The sequence below is a fragment of the Mauremys reevesii genome, linkage group 3, assembly GCF_016161935.1.
Source record: "Mauremys reevesii isolate NIE-2019 linkage group 3, ASM1616193v1, whole genome shotgun sequence".
NCBI lineage: Eukaryota > Metazoa > Chordata > Testudines > Geoemydidae > Mauremys > Mauremys reevesii.
Window position 1 is genome coordinate 81,496,926 of NC_052625.1, and position 20,494 is coordinate 81,517,419.

At 43.9% G+C, this 20,494-nt stretch overlaps 1 protein-coding gene across 1 annotated transcript in view; it reads left to right on the top strand.

Annotated features, from left to right (window-relative positions):
- The first annotated feature begins 2,820 nt into the window (after positions 1-2,820).
- Positions 2,821-20,494, top strand: part of EGLN1 (egl-9 family hypoxia inducible factor 1) — a 46,017-nt gene continuing 28,343 nt past the window's right edge. The window contains 2 exon segments of the mRNA XM_039530873.1: positions 2,821-3,585; positions 3,588-4,246. Of these exon segments, the coding sequence (XP_039386807.1) occupies positions 3,366-3,585; positions 3,588-4,246 (879 nt within the window). The 5' untranslated portion in view covers positions 2,821-3,365.

The window sequence follows — 20,494 nt, forward strand, 5'->3', positions numbered from 1 at the left end:
ACCCGCCGACCCGGGCGGGTAGTATAGACGTAGCCTTAGACACCACTGGTCACACTCCCCTTGAAATCTTGTCCTTTGCGCGTTCATGATCCTGTTCTCTTTTAATTCTTCTGACTCTCTAATAATTTATTTAATCCTCCCTCCTCCCACTTTCTGGGAGTATCCCTCACTTGACACACTTCTCTCCTCCCTTTACATCCTTTATATAGGTGACTGCATCTGCTCACATTCCTCTAACCACCATTTCTATGCCAATAACTCTCAAAGTTACCTTTCCTATCTGTATTCATTACCTATACAGCCTGCATTACCATAGTATCTGACTGCCTCACAATCTTAATCCTCACAGCACCCCTTTGTAGTAGGGAAGTACAATTATCCCCATTTTACAGATAGGGAATGGAGGCACAGAGAGGGTAAAGGTGGGATTCACAAAGGTATTTAGGCACCTAACTACCATTGAAATCAGTGGGAGTTAGGTGCCTAAATATCTTTATGAATCCCACCCAAAATGACTTGCTTAAGGTCAATGGCACAGCAGCAGGGCCAAGGACAACTGCCCCCCCTGCCTCGGCCCCAGGCCCTGCCCCCACTCCACCCCTTCTCCCAAGCATCTGCCCCGCCTCTTCCCACCCTGCTCTGCCCCCACTCCACCCCTGCCGTCAAACTCCCATCTCTTCCTGCCCCTGCTCCGCTCCCTCCCAGCTCCCATTCCACCCTTTCCCCCAAACCTCCATCCCACCTCTTTCTGGCTTCCGTCCCCTCCCCCAAGTGATGTCAGGATCTGGCGGAGCAGGGTGGGCTGGGGCCAGGTTGTTTGCTGCTGCTGGCGCCAGGCCCCCCACTAACCCTCCCTGTGTCCCAAAGTGCAGGGCCGCCCCAAAGCATGGGGCCCGGGGCAGTTGCCCCAGTCCGTCCAATGGACAGGATGGCTCTGCACAGCAGAGACTCAAACCCGGGTCTCTCAAGTCCTAGGCTACTTACTAGATCAGCTGCCCTGGCTGGGCTATCTCCAACCATACCTACATCTTGGTCCATTTAGCTGACATCTTTTAACTTTCACAACATCAGCTTGAAATGGCAAAAACTGACCACCTAGTCTGCCCTCTCCATTTCTTCCTTTCTCCATCAGCGTCAATAACACCACTAGGAATCATCCGTGTCACTAAAGCCCAGAATGCAGATGTCGTCTTTGATTTGCTCTCCGTATCTCAAAACATCCATGCTGTTGATCCAAATCTTGCCTTTTCTTGCCTGTCAATTTATAATATTTTGTACTTATGTGTAGAGCCCTACCAAATTTGTGGCCATGAAAAATGCCTCACGGATTGTGAAATCTGCTCTTTTGTGTGCTTTTAACATCAAGGGAGACCAGCAATTCTCAAACTGGGGATCCTGACCAAAAAGGGAGTTGCAGAGGGGTCACCCTCTGCACTGCCTTCAGAGCTGGGTGGCCAGAGGGTGGTGGCTGTTGGCAGGGCGCCCAGTTCTGAAGACAGTGACCTGCCAGCAGCAGCGCAGAAGTAAGGTAGCAATACCATACCATGCCATCTTTACTTCTATGCTGCTGCCTTCAGAGCTGGGCAGCCAGAGAGTGGCGGCTGCTTACTGAGGACCCAGCTCTGCAGGCAGCATCACAGAAGTAAAAGTAGCCATGCCATGCCATCCTTACTTCTGCACTGCTGCTGGAGGTGGCTCTGCCTTCAGAACTGGGCTCCTGGCCAGCAGCCGCCACTCTCAACTGCCCAGCCCTGAAGGCAGCACTGCTACCAGCAGCAGTGCAGAAATAAGGGTAGCAATAATGCAACTCCCCCTATAGTAACCTTGCAACCCTTGCACAACTCGTTTTTGGGTCAGGACCTGTACAGTTACACCATGAAATTTCAGATTTAAATAGCTGAAATAATGAAATTTACAATTTAAAAAATCTTATGACCGTGAAATTGACCAACATGAACTGTGAATTTGGCAGGACCCTATTTATGTGTATCGCTTTTCAGTGGAGGAGCCTGGTGCACTTTACTAATGTGGATATGTATTATTAGCCCTCTTTTATGGATGAGGCTACTGAAACACCAAGAAATTAAAGGGATGCCATTAACCTGTAATCTAATTTTTAAAAAAGTAGTGTCTATCCCCCTGTTAGCTGTTGTCATTTAACAACCAAATTGTCTTTCTTGGGGCGGGGGGGGGGGGAAGTGTTTTCCTCTCCACTGTTGCTCTGCAAAACACCCCCCTCCATCCTAAATAAACAAACAAGAATAGAACCTGTGTACATGAAAAACCATAGTGTAATTGACTATGCAGAAAGTGTTGCCAAATGCAGTTTTGCAAACCTTTCCATTATAGTAACCTTAGGTCTTATAACAATAGTAAGTAAATAATTTTCAGACAGAAGTGTGAATTCAAGCTGTTTCCCTTTAAGTGACTTGCCCAAGCCACTCAGTAGATCAGTGGCAGAATTTGGGACTATAAATCATGTCCTACTATGTACCAGACACACCACTTATGTTTGTACAGCACGGAGCACATGGCTGCTATTAGATAAATAACTGTAGTTCATTTAGCAGACAGCAGTGCAAAGCACGGGGGGAGGGGGCTGAGGAGGTCAGAACAGATTTTTGCAAAATGTGGGTGCTTGGTTACAAGGTTTTGGTTTGGCCTCAGCGCCAACTGGGCTCCGCAGAGAGAGCAAAGGGGTGTCTACTCACGTCCTGGCAGGGCTGCCTCAAGTGACTGAAGGCAAAATCCACCCCATCTGCTCTAATAGGAACAAATCACGGCCTTTAAGGTGGCTGACGAACTAAAACCTCCCTCAGGAGGGGTGTTACAGTCCCACCCCCAACGCTGCAGCAGTGCTGAGCTGGCCCGCACTCCCCCTCCTCTGCGGCCCCGCCCCGGCCGCGCAGGCTGGCTGGAAGTGGCGTACGTGCAAAGCGGGCAGAGATAGTGGCGCCTCCTCCTCGCCCCCGCAACCCCCCCGACTCAGGCAGCGGCGAGGCGAGGCGAAGGGAGGAGACGCCGACCCGCACCGGGAAGAGGAGGAGACCCTAGTTCCCGGCGCAGAGGGGGGGAGGCGGAGGCGGCGGCGGCGGCCCCGGCACTCCCAGCTGCTTCCCTCGCCGGAGCAGCGATGAGGCGGTGGCGCGCCTGAGCCCCTGGGGAGAGCAGAGCGGCCTCGGCTGCCCGCTCCTCACCCAGAAGGAGGCCCGGGCTCTGTCGCGGGAGGCAGGCAGGGGAGCGGAGGCCGCCGCGGAGCAGGGACGGCCATGATGCAGTGAGAGCTGCCCGCCCTCCCAGGCTCCCTCCCAGCGCGGCCCGCCTGAGCGCTGCTGCCCCCGCGGAGCACCAGGGGCGGCGGCGCCATGGCCAATGACAGCGGCGGGGGCAGCGGGGCCGGCCAGGGCGGCGGCGGTGGCGGCGGCAGCGAGCGGGACCGGCAGTACTGCGAGCTGTGCGGGAAGATGGAGAACCTGCTGCGGTGCGGCCGCTGCCGCAGCTCCTTCTACTGCAGCAAGGAGCACCAGCGCCAGGACTGGAAGAAGCACAAGCTCGTCTGCCGCAGCGGTGGCGGCGCGGCGGCGGCAGGGGCGCTGCCGAGCACCGCGCCGGGGCCGCCGCGGGAGCAGGCGGCGGCAGGGAGGAGGGAGCCGTGGCTAAGAAGGTGCCGCCGGGCGCGGGCCCCGGCGCGGAGGAGGAGGCTGCGGCTGCGGCGCCTCTGACCAACAACCACGTTCCCACGGGCGCTGCTGCGCTGTCCGAGGCGGCGGCCCCCGCCGAAGAGGAGGCTGCGGCGGCGGCGGCTCCGGGCGGGGAGGCGGGGCTCGTGTACCGGGACAAATCCAACCTGTACCCGGGCGGGGGCCAGGCCGGGGCCGGCGGGGGCGAGCTGCGGCCGAACGGGCAGACCAAGTCGCTGGTGCCGCAGCGGCTGGCGCTGGAGTACATCGTGCCCTGCATGAACAAGCACGGCATCTGCGTGGTGGACGAGTTCCTGGGCAAGGAGGTGGGCGGGCGCATCGCCCGGGAGGTGCGGGCCCTGCACCACACCGGCCGCTTCACCGACGGGCAGCTGGTCAGCCAGAAAAGCGACTCCTCCAAGGACATCCGCGGGGACAAGATCACCTGGGTGGAGGGCAAGGAGCCCGGCTGCCAGACCATCGGGCTCCTCATGAACAGCATGGACGATCTCATCCGCCACTGCAATGGCAAGCTGGGCAACTACAAAATCAACGGCAGGACGAAAGTGAGTGACCCTCCCTTCCCCTCATTCATCTGCGGCTTCCACCCCAGGCTCCCCAGTACCTGGGGCTTCTCGCCCATGTCCTCCTCCTGCGCATGGTTTTGTTCAACATCTTGATTAATGAGCTGGATGATGGGCTGGATTGCACCCTCAGCAAGTTCGTGGTTGGCACTAAGCTGGGGGGAGAGGTAGATATGCTGGAGGGTAGGGTTAGGGTCCTGAGTGACCTAGACAAATTGGAGGATTGGGCCAAAAGAAATCTGATGAGATTCAACAAAGACAAGTGCAGAGTTTTGCACTTAGGAAGGAAGAATCACATGCACTGCTACAGGCTGGGGACCAACTGGCTAAGCGGCAGTTTTGCAGAAAAGGACCTAGGGATTACAGTGGGTAAGAAGCTGGCTATGAGTCAGCAGTGTGCCCTTGTTTCCAAGAAGGCCAATGGCATGTTAGCTGTGTTAGTAGGAGCATTGCCAGCAGATCGAGGGAAGTGATTATTCCCCTCTATTTGGCACTGGTGAGGCCACACCTGGAGTATTGCGTCCAGTTTTGGTCCCCCCACTACAGAAGGGATGTGGACAAATTGAAGAGAGTCCAGCTGAGGGCAACGAAAATGGTTAGGGGGCTGGGGTACATGATTTATGAGGAGAGGCTGAGGGAACGGGGGTTATTTAGTCTGCAGAAGAGAAGTGTGATTGGGGGATTTGATAGCAGCCTTCAGCTACCTGAAGGGGGGTTCCAAAGAGGATGGAGCTAGGCTGTTGTCATTTGCCACCACTGAAAACAAGAAGTAATGGTCTCAAGTTGCATTGGGGGAGGTCTAGGTTGGATATTAGGAAACACTGTTTCACTAGATGGGTTGTGAAGCACTGGAATGGGTTAACTAGGGAGATGGTGGAATCTCCATGCTTAGAGGTTTTTAAGGCACAGCTTGACAAACCCTGGCTGGGATAATTTAGTTGGGGTTGGACCTGCTTTGAGCAGGGGATTGGACTAGATGACCTCTTGAGGTCTTTTCCAACCCTAATATTCTATGATTCTATCCACCTTTCTAGCATCTCCTCTAAGGCCAAGCAGCGCCCTGGTTAATGGGTTAAATCATCACCTCTCGCTGCCCTTCTGTCTCACGCTGAAGGGGCAACTCAAGTGAGAATTGAAAAATAAAATAGTTTAGTCTGTTTCCTCTTCTCAAAAACGCCACTGACAGGCAAGCTCCACTGATACCAATATTGAGCATCTTAGTCAATTTTGACACTGTGCAGCACCAAAGAAACTCTGCTGGAAATAGCAACAGTAGGATTACATGGACAGCATTTTAACTGCTGTGTTGTCTAACCCTGTTTAGAACTCTCTAAAATTCTCATTGTAAGTGTAATCATAGGCTTGGCAGGGGCCAAGGATTGGATAGTCCTGGAAACTGAACAGCTTCGCATTCCTAGAGGGTTGTCCCTAAATGTCAGGGTGGGGTAATGGGTATTGCTGGTGAGTGAGGTAATATCTTTTAGTGGACCAGCTTCTGTTGGTTAGAGACACAAGCTTTTGAGCCACACAGAGCTCTGGGAAAAATCAGACCTGAAGAAGAGCTTTGTGTGGCTCATAAATAAATAAATAATACCACCTCACTCACCTTGTGTCTCTAATATCCTGGGACCCACATGGCTAAAACTACCCTGCATACAACAGTGATTGCTGCTGTCAGTGCTGTGCCTGTTCTGTGTCTGACTTCCATTTCTAGGACAGTCAGTGGGCATGCTTTCATAAATGCTACATCCCGTATGCAAAACAGTAATACTGTATTAAATGTCTGAACTCATACAGCACAATCCTTGTTCGTGAAAGTACAAGAAACACCGCTTCAGAAACACAGCTTCAAATAGAGGTGTCTCTCCTCATGAGAAAGATGAGGCAGGTCTGTAATGTCAAGGTTGCTACAGGACTGGTTAGTTCTAATTTTCCTCTTCTCTATCCTCTTATGTGCACAGCAGTTTTTTGTTCTGTATGTGGCAGAAAACTCATATTGTACAGGTGGGTAAATAGTTTTGAAGATGTTGCAGTTTAATTTGACTGACTTGAGTTTTTTTCTTTTTCTTTATAAGTAAAAGTCAGGTCTGAAGATATACAGTATCTGCTGTGACAGGTTTCAGAGTAGCAGCTGTGTTAGTCTGTATCCGCAAAAAGAACAGGAGTACTTGTGGCACCTTAAAGACTAACAAATTTATTTTAGCATGAGCTACATCCGAAGAAGTGAGCTGTAGCTCACGAAAGCTCATGCTAAAATAAATTTGATAGTATCTGCTGTGGAAACTCTCACACTCTACACAAGGGTGAAAATGATCCTCCTTTAAATTTTGTTTGAACTGGTGGCCCCTGAAAATTTGGAATGTGATGTTCACTGTCTGTAGTGTTCCCCTTTAGATATTAAGTAATTTGACCACTTTGGAGATCTCATGCTGCAACAGTGTTTGATCAGTTTCTCATGATTGCTTCAGTTTATAAATTCTGAAATAGTAATTCTTGTTATGAATACTTCTAGAATTACTTAGTGGGTATTTGCTTATGAAGATGCTCTTGGCAATGGAGGCTTTAGCATGTATGTAGTTTATTAAATTACCATGCGTTGCATTGGTGTAGTAATACAGAAAGTGTTGTAAATAGGTGTTTGCATAAAACTGCCAGATATGGGACTGTGGCTTACAGAGTGACTATAATATGTCAGATTACAGTATTTGGCACACTTATGAATACAACAAAATGGAAATTATTGGGTAAGTATCCAGGTAGGTATTTTTTTTTTTAAGTTTGTGACTTGTTGATCTGTAGTGGAGTCATCAGGCAGTGCGGTTTTTATAACCTAGTGTAAAATGTAAGTGGTGAGGAGAGGAAAGGTATGATTGTTTTGTGAGATGTTTTATTTGCCAGTTTTGCCAAAAACTAGTACATTCATATTTTCCTTAGTGTTTTGGGTGTGTGTGTGGGTGTTTTTTGAGACACTAGCTCTCAATATGGAATTCAAAGTTTCATGTCATAGTCATCCTGACTTGCAACTGTTTTCTTTGGGTTCTTAAAGAAAAAAATCACAGCCTTTACAGGAGACTGTGTAGGACATCTCTAAGTTAAATAAAGGTTTAGTAATAAAGAAAAAAATCAAACATTTTAAACATTTGCAAAAAAGATGAAACATTTTCAGCTAAATCTCTGACAACTTGCTACTTCTGTTGCAACATGAGAATGTTAGAGTGAACTGCTAAGAAGCAATGTGTGTCTGTTGCACTGTGACAGACTCTTCTTGCTGCAGAGCATCAGCTAGTAGGAAGCTATGGGGGAGAGGGAGAAACTGGAAGGGGGGTAGCCCTGGCCCTCTTTGGGATATAGTAAATTATATAGATTTCCCTGCTGATGGAGGGAGGGTATGTGTGGAATTTTGTGTACCTTGGTGTACTGACACTTAATTTGAAAGGTTATTATGTTGGAAACTGCTGGCTGACGTGCTATGATTGTGTGGGTTTCTTGCGTAACTCCATAGCGTGGCATTTGTTAGCCAATTCATCCTTCAAGTAAGTATTCCACTCAAAAAATTCTCAAAGTTAAAATATTATGAAACAGCCTCCTAAAATCTGTCGCATTGTTAGATTTAAAATTGGAGTAGTACTATCTGAATGGTAATTCTGCGTTTTCCATGGCCTCTGCCTTTTTGTAATTCAGACCCCAATCCTGCAGTTTATGATAGATGGGTAGTATGATGTAAATAGCAAGACTGGGGCTTAGAGGAAGGACTATTGGAGTTGCCACACAGCTTCAAATTATTAGTTCATTTAGTCTGGTATCCTACCAGCTTCTGGCAGTGGCCAATACCTGATGCTTCAGAGGTGGTTACACCTCCACCTCAGAAACCACCTGGCTAATTGTGAAATGATGTACATGGGCAGGAGGGAATTCCTTCCTGCAGTTAGTTCTAAATGGAGTAAGAATAAGACTGATGGCATGTGGTTAGTCCTACTTGGATGCAATCTGTACCTTCTGAAATCTCTGGGGATGTGTTATGGACAAGATTCCTACAAGAGATGAAAAGGTTTAGAGAGATGTTGCTTTTCTCTCCTCTCTTTTTCCCTTGCTTTCTTAGTAGTAGAGGCTAATGCTTGTGCTGCTGGGGGTAAACTTACTTCCTCAGCAACTTCAGCAGGGACAAAGTGGAAGTCAGTGAATTGACAAGAATCGTCAAAACAAAAGGAGAGAAGAGGGAAAAGTCTTAAAAGGAAGGTTAAAATTGCCAAGGTATTTGGTCTAGTGCAGGGGTTGGCAGCCTTTCAGAAGTGCTGTGCCGTGTCTTCATTTAATCACTCTAATTTAAGGTTTCGCGTGCCAGTAATACATTTTAACGTTTTTAGAAGGTCTCTTTCTAAAAGTCTATAATATATAACTAAACTATTGTTGTATGTCAAGTAAATAAGGTTTTTAAAATGTTTAAGCAGCTTCATTTAAAATTAAATTAAAATGCAGAGCCCCCCGGACCGGTGGCCAGGACCTGGGCAGTGTGAGTGCCACTGAAAATCAGCTCACATGCCGCAGGTTGCATACCCCGGTCTAGTGTATACTTCTGAACCAAGCTTATTCACTTACTCCCACAGCTAACAGGGACTAGGAGTGCTATGAAAACTTATATTTATTTCTTCCTACCTCAGCCTCCACCAACTGTACAGAATTGCACTTGTGCCACTCCTTCAGAGTGCTTTCTCTGTTTGGCAAGAGTAGCATAGTGAAACTAATCAGTTCTGGGGAGGAAAATAGTAGAGATGGAACAGTAAAATCTCTTGTCTGGCCTTTTGTACTTGTGTCTAGAAAATAGATTTTTTTTTGTTGTTGAGGGTGTGGAGAGGATAAGTATTGGCTCAGAAGTCACCACAGCATTTTTGAATGTTTGACCTTTTACTAGCACTGGTCCCCAAGCCCTGTAAACAAACTTGTTCTGTTATGAGAAGGAATGAATCATAAATGACTCCAGTCCATAGCCTGCTGTAATAAAAGCGTAGGAATTATGTTGTTTCATAAGTGTTTCATTGGCTGAAAACAACAGTAATGTTTTACACCTTTTTCAATCTTCTACCTTTTTTTCTAGAGATGCAAAAGCAAAAATTCTCTGCTTTAGCTGATAGCTGTATGCCTTTACAGAAGTGAGTGGATTGCTGATGAAAGGACAAAATGCCATTTTAATGGCTAATACGATTGAAAAACATCCACAAATTTAAGTAATTGATTTCAGTACTGAAAGTTTTTCCCCAGTAAGCAGTTGAGACATGATTAAATCTGAACTGATGATCATCAGTTCAGATTTAATCATGTCTCAAGGCTTATATAGTGGTTGGAGTAGGGGTCATTACCATTAGAAGGCTATTTAGTAAGGGCTAGTCTACACTGGCAATGCTAATGTGCTGCCCTGGCAGCACTTTAATGTGGCTTGTGTGGTTGCGGCTTTGTGGACATCACTACAAAAATATTTCTTACGCTAGTTAGTAGGCTTAGTTTAATTCAATCAGTTGAAATCGATTTTAAAATCTACTTTAAACCAGTGCAAATCCCTAACAGATGCACTTGTTTGCCTTTATTTGATAGTTAGCAGTGCAAACTAAAATGACTTAAACAGGAGTTTATTTACATTATGGGCTTGCACTGGTTTAAGTAGATCAATTTAAAATCAACTTCCTCAAACCACAGTGACTTTAAAATCTACTGTATTTGCATTCCTTATCACATTTAACATCACTGTGTGAAAGTTTCAGGTGTCTCAGATGACCTTCAGGTAGTCAGAACTTCACTGTATATTCTTTTGCAAAGATAAGGTACAAATGTGACCATTCTTTTCAAAACATGCCCTTTTTAAAATCAGAAAGGACTTATTCCTAAAGCAGTGACTAAAAAGTGGGTAGCACATTTAAAACAAATTGTGCTTGATTCTCCACTGCACTTGGGTTCTGCTTAGAAGCAAAGGGGAGGGGAGACTGGGAGGGAGTCAATTGTAGCTTCCTGCTTGACTATTATTATTTAATATTTGTATTTTTGCTGCACCTAGGGGCCCTATTCAGAGAGCAGGACCACATTATGCTAGGTCCTATACCAGGGGTCGGCAACCTTTCAGAAGCGGTATGCCGGGTCTTCGTTTATAGGTGCCATAGGTTGCCTACCCCTGCCCTATACAAACACGGAACAAAAAGGTGGTCTCTCAGCTATTTTGTCCTGGCTTAAGTTAAAGCTGCAAGGTGAGCAAGTTTAATTTACACTGTTGATGTAAGGTCTCTCAGGGTCCTTAGTCCAGTGGAGAATTGGGTGTATTAGAGCCCCACTCTGACATGCCCCTTACCTGCCCAAGTGTCTCCTTCTTTTTACGCTAGGGTAAAGCTCCAACACATGGTACAGTAGAGTTGGCAGAGGAGGCTTCTGAGCTGGTGGTGGAGAGTCCTCTTACACGGGGGGAATTCTCCAGAGACAATCTCCTGGGTGCTTTGCACCATATAAATTCACTTTTCACCACAAAAATAGTGGAAAGTGAACTTTGTGGACTGGAGATTCTGGACTACTGGTTATCAACCCTTAAGTATAATAACGTACTGATTTCTAAAATTACCATTATCTTGTTAAATTGTTAAGTATTATGGGGAATTAAATCCAGTGATACAGCATGCACCACTGGATTTAATTCTGAGTCTGTAGCCAAGTTGCATTCTGGACAAAATGCTGTTTTGGACGCCTTCTCATACTTTTTCCCTCTAAATGACACCATTTGAGAATCTGATAATGTGTCATAGTACAATCCTCACTGTTTTTCCTGGTATAGATATTCCTGGCATGTTGGGGATTTTCTTTTCTTTTTTGGCGGTATAATTTCTGGCTGTGATTCTGGTCTTTCCCAACCATTACACAGAGCAGGCTTTGCATAAAAGGTCTTTTCTGTTCCTAGCCTGTAGAATTTGCCTACATTAGTAGGATTACATAATATTACTGTTGGAAAGTTAGTTTCTAAGAAGTCAAAATTATTTCTAGAAAGTTAGTAAATCTAATCTTATAAGAGCTCCAGCATCTATGTCCTAACTCTTACGATACATATGCCCCCAAAATCTATCCCTACTATACTCAGCTTTTATATTGTCTACTCAATCGTAATTTAATCTCCTGCTGTCAGACTGCTAGTAGTCCTTTCTGGTAAAATTTTACGTAGCCAAAGCTATGGAGAAATCTTTTTCCTTGTGTGGTGGTTCATTGAAAGCACATTTCATATTCCAGTATGTGATGTGGCTGGACTAGCTGGATCTTTACTCTCATCTGCCTTTTGGTAGGGCAAGGGGTTGGACACAACCACCACAGTTATTTCATCCTATCACAGATGGCTAAATCTTGGTTTACACGTAAAATTTGGGTCGACATAGTGCTGGTGCTCAAGGGTGAGAAAAATCCACTTCCCTGAGTGATGTAGCTATGCCAACCTAAACTCCTGCTGTAGGTGTAGCTAGGTTGATGGGAGAATGCTTTTGTCAGCCTCTGTCAGGCTATCTACCATTGCTTGGGAAGGTGGTGCTCTAACAGAGAATGAAAACCCCCTTCTATTACTATAGGCTGTGTCTGCTCTACAGGGTTATGCTAGCATAGCTACAGCACCATAACTGTGCCAGTGTAGTCTCCATGGCATAGATGTGGCCTAAACTTACAGGTTCTCATATTGTCTACTTCCACCATCAGTGGTTGAATTACAGTGGGTGATGAGGCTGGTTTATATGTTAAGCAAAAAAATCACGCTAATTCAGCATTGAAGTGAATGTTTTATTCCCTCCTTCACTCATCCTTTATTCACCCGATCCTCACTTTTACGAAAAGTGATTATATAGGTAAAGAGCCTTTTTGTTTTTAAATATAGGATCCCCAAATGACCCTCTCTGTTGCATGTGTACTCACTGCCCAGTTCTTTAGTAAAAGAATGGCCATTTGCTTGCCCTCATTTTTGTGAACAATGGTTTAGCGATTAAAGTGCATTTTACTGTGTAACCTGAGTACTGACATAACCACATTGTACGTGTAATATTTTTTGTATGTAGTTAAATTAATAATGTGTACTTTAACATACAATAGAGGCAATGTGTGTTAGTTATAAGAACATATACTTTTGCATAGCCTTACTTCACTGTTTTTAACTTTTGTAACCTTAATGTAATGTTAAAGATTTTTTTCTTAATTTTCTTTTTTTTTTTTTTTTTAGAATGAACAGAAACACTATGTCTCAGTCCCACTGTTTCCTTTCTCAGCCTCTCCTTGCCCTCCTCTTTTTCTCAGTCCATGCTTTGTTCAACATTCAAAGTACGACCTACTTTCTGCTGTTCTCTGGCTGCTCCTTCAGGAAAGAACCCTGCTCCTTCTTCACAAAAGTTGTGATGTTCAGCCCCCTTCTGGTGTCTAGTTCATGTTTGAATTATTGGTGGAGAAACAAGTTATACGCTTCTTTTAGATGCATACTTATTTTTCCTCTCTTAAAGATGGCATAGTGACTAGGTCTTTGCTCCTGGCTTGAGTTAGGCCAGAATTCCTCTAGGTCTGAAAAGATTCTTGGCCCTTTCACTTGAAACACAAATGGGCCTGCCTCCTTTAAAACAACCCTGTTTTACCCTTTAAAATGACCTGTTTTACATTAGTCCCCCTCATCATAAGTACCAAAGAGGTTCATGATTCTGAAGGACTGTGAGGGTTATGACCAACCACTGCTTCTTCTGCAGCTTCTCCTTTTGGTGATGGAAATATCTTGCTTCAGAATCCTACAATGAAGGCAAGTTGCCCACCTGTTCTCCTAAAGGCCCCTCTCCAGATTTTGACTCAGAGGGATTCCAGAGTGTCGTCCTATTCTAGACATTGTAAGAGTCTACTTCCTCCATGTGCCTTGGTATCCATCCCACTGAAGCCCTCTATCATTCCTTTAGAATGCCCTTTCATGGCCATACTGGAGCCCTGGGGTTCTTATTGGAAACACACTTCACGTACACCATCCCAGAGAGAGAGTGTTTATTTGGAGACAGAAAACTGCTCAGCCTTAAGAAACCCCTCTTGAGAAGGAACATCCTGAAGAACCCTCTAAGGAGGAACAATGTCATGAGGAGGAGGACATCAGTGTGTGCCAAGATGGGTTACTCCCCCAATAAATGAGGCCCCTTTAGAACCGAAAAAAAGTCTGACAGGTGCCAGCTACTATAGCCCCAACAGCCAAGAAAGCTGACAAAAGGTATTTTGTGTCTTCTGGGGGAGCTGTATATCTGTATTCTTCTCTTGTAGTAAGGCTTTCTTGTAGTAGCAGCTGCAAACAAAAAGAGCAGACAACATCACTCTAAAATAGCCCCGACTGAAAGGGATCCAAAATGTTTGGATCCATTTGCTCATAAAAATTATTTATCTCCAAGTTTGCAGCACTTGTTGTATGGTATGTTTTTTTTTTTTCTTCTCAACTACATTGAATTTGCAGACTTTATTGAGAAATTGCCACAAGATCATAAAGAAGGTCAGTTAATAGTGAGTGTCTTTATGAGCATCTCTGGCTGCTGCAGATACTGCTTCATGCTCCATGGCAGTATCAGTGGTGATACAGTGCTCATCCTGGCTCCAGACATCAATAATCCTTAGAGAGGTCCAATCCACGGTAGAGGGTCTTCTGCTTGAGGGCCCCAGTCTAGTCAGTAGAAAGACAGATGATACCCTCCACGCTCTTTAGGAATTTCTGCACTACCTTTGGTGCATACGCATCTGCAGCGAAAAGGAAGCATGCTAAGTCCCAGACTTACTCAAGGCTGAGAACAACCCCCTAGGCTCCTTCTGTTACCAGAAACAGTAACCTCAGAGTTTCTTAGGAAGTGGCACAGATTGAGGAGGGTGGGGGAAAAAAGATCAACAGCAACTACTATCACCTCACTGTCAAAAATTTTCAGTAAACAATCCTGATTTGTTGAGTGAGAGCTACAAACTGACTCTGACTCCCCTTTCTCCTTCTCTAAAATTCTTTGGAAACCTCTTCCTATTTTGGGGGTTATGGAATGTTATAACTAAGGCTATGATTTAGTCACGGCAGTCACGGATTCCGTGACTTTACTGGACCTCTGTGACTTCTTCAGCTGTCAGCAGCCGAAACAGGGTCTGGGGCTGAAGCCGAGGCTACGCTCCCCACATAACCACACGGCGAGGGCTGCTGCCGGGGCCAGGCACTCCTGCCCCACAGCTTGTATTGTTATTTTTAGTAAAAGTCCTGGACTCCATGAATTTTTGTTTGTTGCCCATGACCCGGTCAGAGACGTTTACTAAAAATAATCATGAAAAAAATCTTAGCTTTAATTATAATAGACGTGGGTCTGAGAGATCATTACGTCTGATTATACAGTTCAGTTCTGTACTACACCTACCCACAACCCAGCTTCCCAGTCCTTATTCAGGCACCCCTCTCACATGAGACTAGTCACTTCTTGGTTGAGCTCCCTCCTCTCTGAGCTAAAGAGGTTCCTCCACAACACAGAAGAAAAGATTTCTGTTCCAAATACTACTTCATATCGAAGAAGAATGGCGGCTGGGCACCTTTTCTGGATGCTTAGCATGAATGTTCGGTGGGAGGGTCCTAGACTGAAAGTCTGCACCACAGTTAAACAGGTCCTTAGCCTGAATCAGCTGGCATGGGTCAGCCACAGGTATTGCAGTGTAGACATACCCTAAGACAGCCAGAGGTTGCCTGCCTCAGGGGAAATTGGAGACCATGTCCATGCTCATCACTCAACTTCAGACAGTTCCTCAAACAACAGCTAGGACTTGTCACAGTGTACTGGACCAGATAGTTTATTGCATTTCCGTTACGCTGCATGCCAGACTACACCTATGTTGCATGCAGGGTTAGATGAAGTACATATTCACCTTGTTAGAATGGGTCACTACTTCTGAGTCACTAAGAGTGGACTATATATAGCACTTGAAGAAAAACAATTACTTACCTGTATAGGAACGCAGAACTGGAAGCAGGGGTAGTCAGTAGGTGGTCTGTGGGCCAAATCTGGACTGCCAGAAGCTTTTGAATGGACTGTGAAATCTTTTTATTTACTTATTATCATCATCATTGTTTTTTGTATTATTTTTCTCTCACGTCTGGACCTTGACCAAGAAATTTGGACCTTGACAAAAAATAATTGATTACTCCTGATCTGGAAGGGACCTCCTGGATCAGAAAGTCTAGCCTCCTGCTATTGCAGGCAACCTAGTCATGTAATCCTATCTTTAAATTTATCAAGCTCCATCTTAAAACTAGTTAGGTTGGTTTTCCCCCACTACTCATATTGGAAGGCTGTTCTAAAACATCACTCCTGTCTGATCATTAGAAACCTTCTAACTTTCAGCCTAAACTTTTGTAAACATTTGTAACTGGAGTTTTTAGAGATTTGTTCTCCATATAAATATATATTCCAAGACCCACCCTCAATCCCTTCTGTTATGGATTTTGCTGTGGAGATGGAACTGAGGGGTGGTTGGGCCAGACCTCCCTTTATGCCTTCAGTGCAAAGCACAAAGACACTCGGTGCATGCTTGGCCCTAATGGACACTGCTGGCCAAAAGATTCCAATCTACCCGAGAGCATGGTGTCTGTGTACAACACATCTCAAACTCGAGTTTCTGTGCAGATAAGTAATTTCTCTTTGCCAGTGCCTCAAAGGGCCTGAAATTTTTGAGGGCTACGGTTGTTCCTAATGTTATGAAGGCCAGGAGTCAATATCCAAGAGTAGGAATCCAAGCCAACATACCTTTAGAGAAGCAGCATTTCAGGTGAATAGTTATCTCTTCTCTCTCTAATAATTCAAAAACCAGCTAAATAGGCTTTCCTAAAACTATTTGGAAAATCTCTCCTTAGGGTGAAGGCCAAACATATTTTATCTGCAAAGAATAACATTTCAGAAAACTCTGACTGAAAAGAAGGCTTTAAGTAGGTTTTGTAACCTAACCCAGTGGCTCTCAACCTCTCCAGACTACTGTACACCGTTCAAGAGTCTGATTTGTCTTGTGTACCCCCAAGTTTCACCTCTCTTTAAAACTACTTGTTTACAAAACCAGATATACAAATACTAAAGTGTCTCAGCATACTATTACTGAAAAATTGCTTACTTTCTCATTTTTACCATACAATTATAAAATAAATCAATTGGAATAGAAATATTGTATTTACGTTTCAGTGTGTAGTAAATAGAGCAGTCTAAACAAGTCATTGTATGGAATTTTAGTTTGTACTGACTTGGCTAGTGCTTTTTATGTAGCCTGTTGTAAAACTAGGCAAATATCTAGATAAGCTGATATAACCTGCGCACCCCCAGGGGTACATGTACCCCTGGTTGAGAACCACTGATCTAACGCATGTCCCTTAATACTCTAATCAAGGCTCCTCTACCTCTTGTGCTGTTTGGGAAATAACTAATATGTAAGCAGATGAATGGTTCTTGGAGTTTCTCAAACCATGATTGGAAGCACTTGGTAATACCAGAAAGAGACTTACAGATTAGACTGTATATTAATGATGATAAAGTAATATATTGAACAGACAAGCAAATGAACAAGCCTTTTCAATGAATGGACAAAGTTATGTGAATTCCCCAGCTTCTGCTACTTTTATGAATATACTGGATATTCTGTTATAATATTATCCATAATAATTCTGCATGCCTCTTGTTAATGTTGTTTCTTTGGCTACTATAGCCATTTTTCATTTGCATGTGAAGAAACTAGAGGATGAAATAAGGTCCATTTTGGAAGTGGGGGAGAGATGTAGAGAATATTTATTCCTATAGGGATGGGTTTTGGTGATGCAGAATCCCAAATTATTAGAATATAGATTTCCTTTAGATGGTTAAAGTAGTATGGAAAGCAGTGTGTTACATATGAATTTAACAGCCTCTTCTCCCCCCGCCCCTCCCCCCCCCCCCCGCTCCCCTTTCAGGGACTCCATATTCACTTTCAATGGACCTTTTCAAATCCCATTCCTTTTTGCATAGTTTTTCATGGCTCTTTAAAGAAGGCACAACGGTGTTAATTGCTTAGTCATTTAAGATACCTCTTCTGGATTCTGAGGATGACTGGTTGCATTTTGCTGAGCAAATCTTCAGTAGAAGATCAGAATCAGAATTAGTTGGCTTATGACCCTGCAAAAACTGCTGGTGAATTGGGATCATAATCTCAGGTTGAAAGCTGCTGAACTGGACACTCAAGTGCAGTGACTGCAGGCAAACTCAGTAGTGATTATTTGCTTAACAGTGTTTTTAATTTAGGATTTCATTATTTTTCAGTATTCACATTGAGTTAAAATTGCTCAAGTATTTCTTCCCAAAGTTAATATTTTTTATAGGAATTTGACTAGAAATAATACAAAATCCTTTTATTACAAAACTCTACAGCCTAATATCTCAAACTTCTAGTGGGCACTAACAACTACTCTTTAAGACTGAGTATTATTTTTATAGTTCAATTAATAGAGTCCAAACACAATTAGGGCGTGATTGAGCTAAAAGCTACTTTTTATAGCGACTGGCCTACAAAAGTTCTGACCTGTACAACAGAGGCTATTCAGGTTTCAGAGGTAGCAGCCGTGTTGGTCTGTATCCACAAAAAGAACAGGAGTACTTGTGGCACCTTAGAGACTAACACATTTATTTCAGCATGAGCTTTCGTGAGCTACAGCTCACTTCTTTGGATGCATAGAATGGAACACACAGACTGTATGCATAAATATCTCCTGTCTGTGTGTTCCATTCTGTGCATCCGAAGAAGTGAGCTGTAGCTCACGAAAGCTCATGCTGAAATAAATGTGTTAGTCTCTAAGGTGCCACAAGTACTCCTGTTCTTTTTTTAGAGGCTATTCAGAATTTTGAGGATCCATAGAATGTCTGCACCATTTCTTTCCCAAGACCAGAGTCTGACGCTATCCTGCATTTCAGTAAATGTCAGTCAGGATCTTGAAAACAATGTCAGATGAGTGCAATGAACCATTTTAGGGACCCCTACTATGTTTTATGAGGAGTGGGTGGTAAGCTGGAGTAGAGTTTCTAACGGGCAATACATGGACCGAAGACTTCAATTTAAACCCAGCTACTGAGGGATTCCACCCCACAGCCCTCCACTTGTCATTTTCAGTTGTCAGGTTAATAATTTGGGGTCCTTAGCAATGGGATGGAGATTTCTGTATTGACGTGCCTTTCCTGTGACTACTAGGTTGACCTGTTGTAGAGCCAAGATCTGTGACCTTCCAGTACTTCTGTAGGTCAGGAGGCTGCAGATATTTTTGTCTAGATGAGTTTTTTAAATTGGTATAACAATGAGTAATTTAAGTTGATAGTATTCAGGAGTTGAATGTGCTTGGAAGTTATGTAATGTAGAACTTTAACTTCTGTAGGTCTTAAAACTCTCCATACCCCCATACTGACAAGAATCTTCCACTAAAATTCAAGTAGTCTTCTCTGCATTCTTAAAAATCCTGTAGATGTGGAAAGAGGAGATGATGTACTGGCAAGAAAAGTTTTCAGAGCTGTTCTTGGTCAGTTTTACTAAATCCTGAGTTAATTCTTTACGATCTCATTTTAAACATCCATTCAGCTAACATTCACCACAACAGTGAAACTCAACAAACAGCTTGTGCTTCAGTAGAACATTTGATCTGTTTTTAGTAAAGGGTATCAGGCTCTTATTCATTTCAGTTGAAGTTGTTCCATTGCTGTTAAGATAGCTGGCACATAGCCTTGGCATTGTGAGACAGGAAACTGTGGTCAGTTGATAAGGGAATCTTGAGCTAATTAAATTTCAGCTGGCATGTTATATTATGCCCAGTGAAATAAATGGTCAGTCATACTGTTGGATGGCTTAACCTTATTTATGGTCTGAATGGGGGGTGGAGTATCAGACAGTTTTGAAACCCTCTTATTCATAAAAGTAAATCCATCTTTTTTTTAAAAATTACTGTCGTTCTTATTGGTGGAAACAGAAGAAGCTAATCTTATGGCGAATCACTATGCATCTTTTCAGTGTGTATTTGTTGCTGTACTACAATGCTACCAGAGTGAGTTGGCTAGAAGTCTGATTACTTCTCACCTTTTAAAGGTGTGCTGTCAACTTGAAATCTGATGAATTTAAAAAGTTAGTCTCCAATATTAAACCTGCCATGAGTACTTTTGCCAGTTTTTGTGGTTGTAAAGCTATATTTTTTTTCCTATTTTAAAAAAATGTATTCTCTTTCTATTGGTGTCTGAAAGACCCACTGAATAGGGAAAGCTGACTACAGTAAAATGATACAAAGCCCCCAAACTTTCAAATACACACAATGTGGGGGGGAGGATGGCCCAATCTCCCCAAACCTCTAGTTTATTTTTTTACGGTAAACTTAGGTATTTCTTGTAAGAGTAGATAAAACATCTTCACATAGGAGTCAGAGTAGCAGCCGTGTTAGTCTGTATCCGCAAAAAAAACAGGAGTACTTGTGGCACCTTAAAGACTAACACATTTATTTAAGCATGAGCTTTCGTGAGCTACAGCTCACTTCTTCGGATGCATTCGTGAGCTGTAGCTGTAGCTCACGAAAGCTCATGCTTAAATAAATTTGTTAGTCTTTAAGGTGCCACAAGTACTCACATAGGAGTGTTTTTTCCCCCCCAGGTCTCTCCCCCACACCCCACCAAAGACTCATACCTTATAATTTACAAAATCAAGCTCTTTCAAAGCCCACAATAAACTGAAATGTTTCAATCAATATTTAAGTAAAAAATGGTTCTTGTTAAACATTTATCTGCATTATTTGCACTTCAAACACTGCAGCATTGAGAGCTTGAAAGTGAAACTGATTATAAACAAGACTAAAATTTACTTCATTTATCTTGCTCGAGCTGAGAGAAATTTAAAAAATAGACTAGTATCAGTAGTGGAAAAATAACTTATTTTAAAATATTTTTAAATCTTGGGTATAGGCAACATAGGGAAACAGTGCTAGTAACTTGATAGTGTACCTCTATATAAGGAAAGGTGGCAGTCTGTACATTAATTGACTGTCACTTTTGGATGCTTGGTTTACATTCCATGCGAGCGAGCATCATGGAATCACTTTAAAGTTTAGTGGGCATTTGTCCTCATTACATAGCTATCATTTGGTAGCCGTTCTTTGAGAGAAGCCAGGAATGGAACCAGAGGAATGTTTCAGGTTAGGATTGAGTAATGTCGGGAAGTTTTTGCATT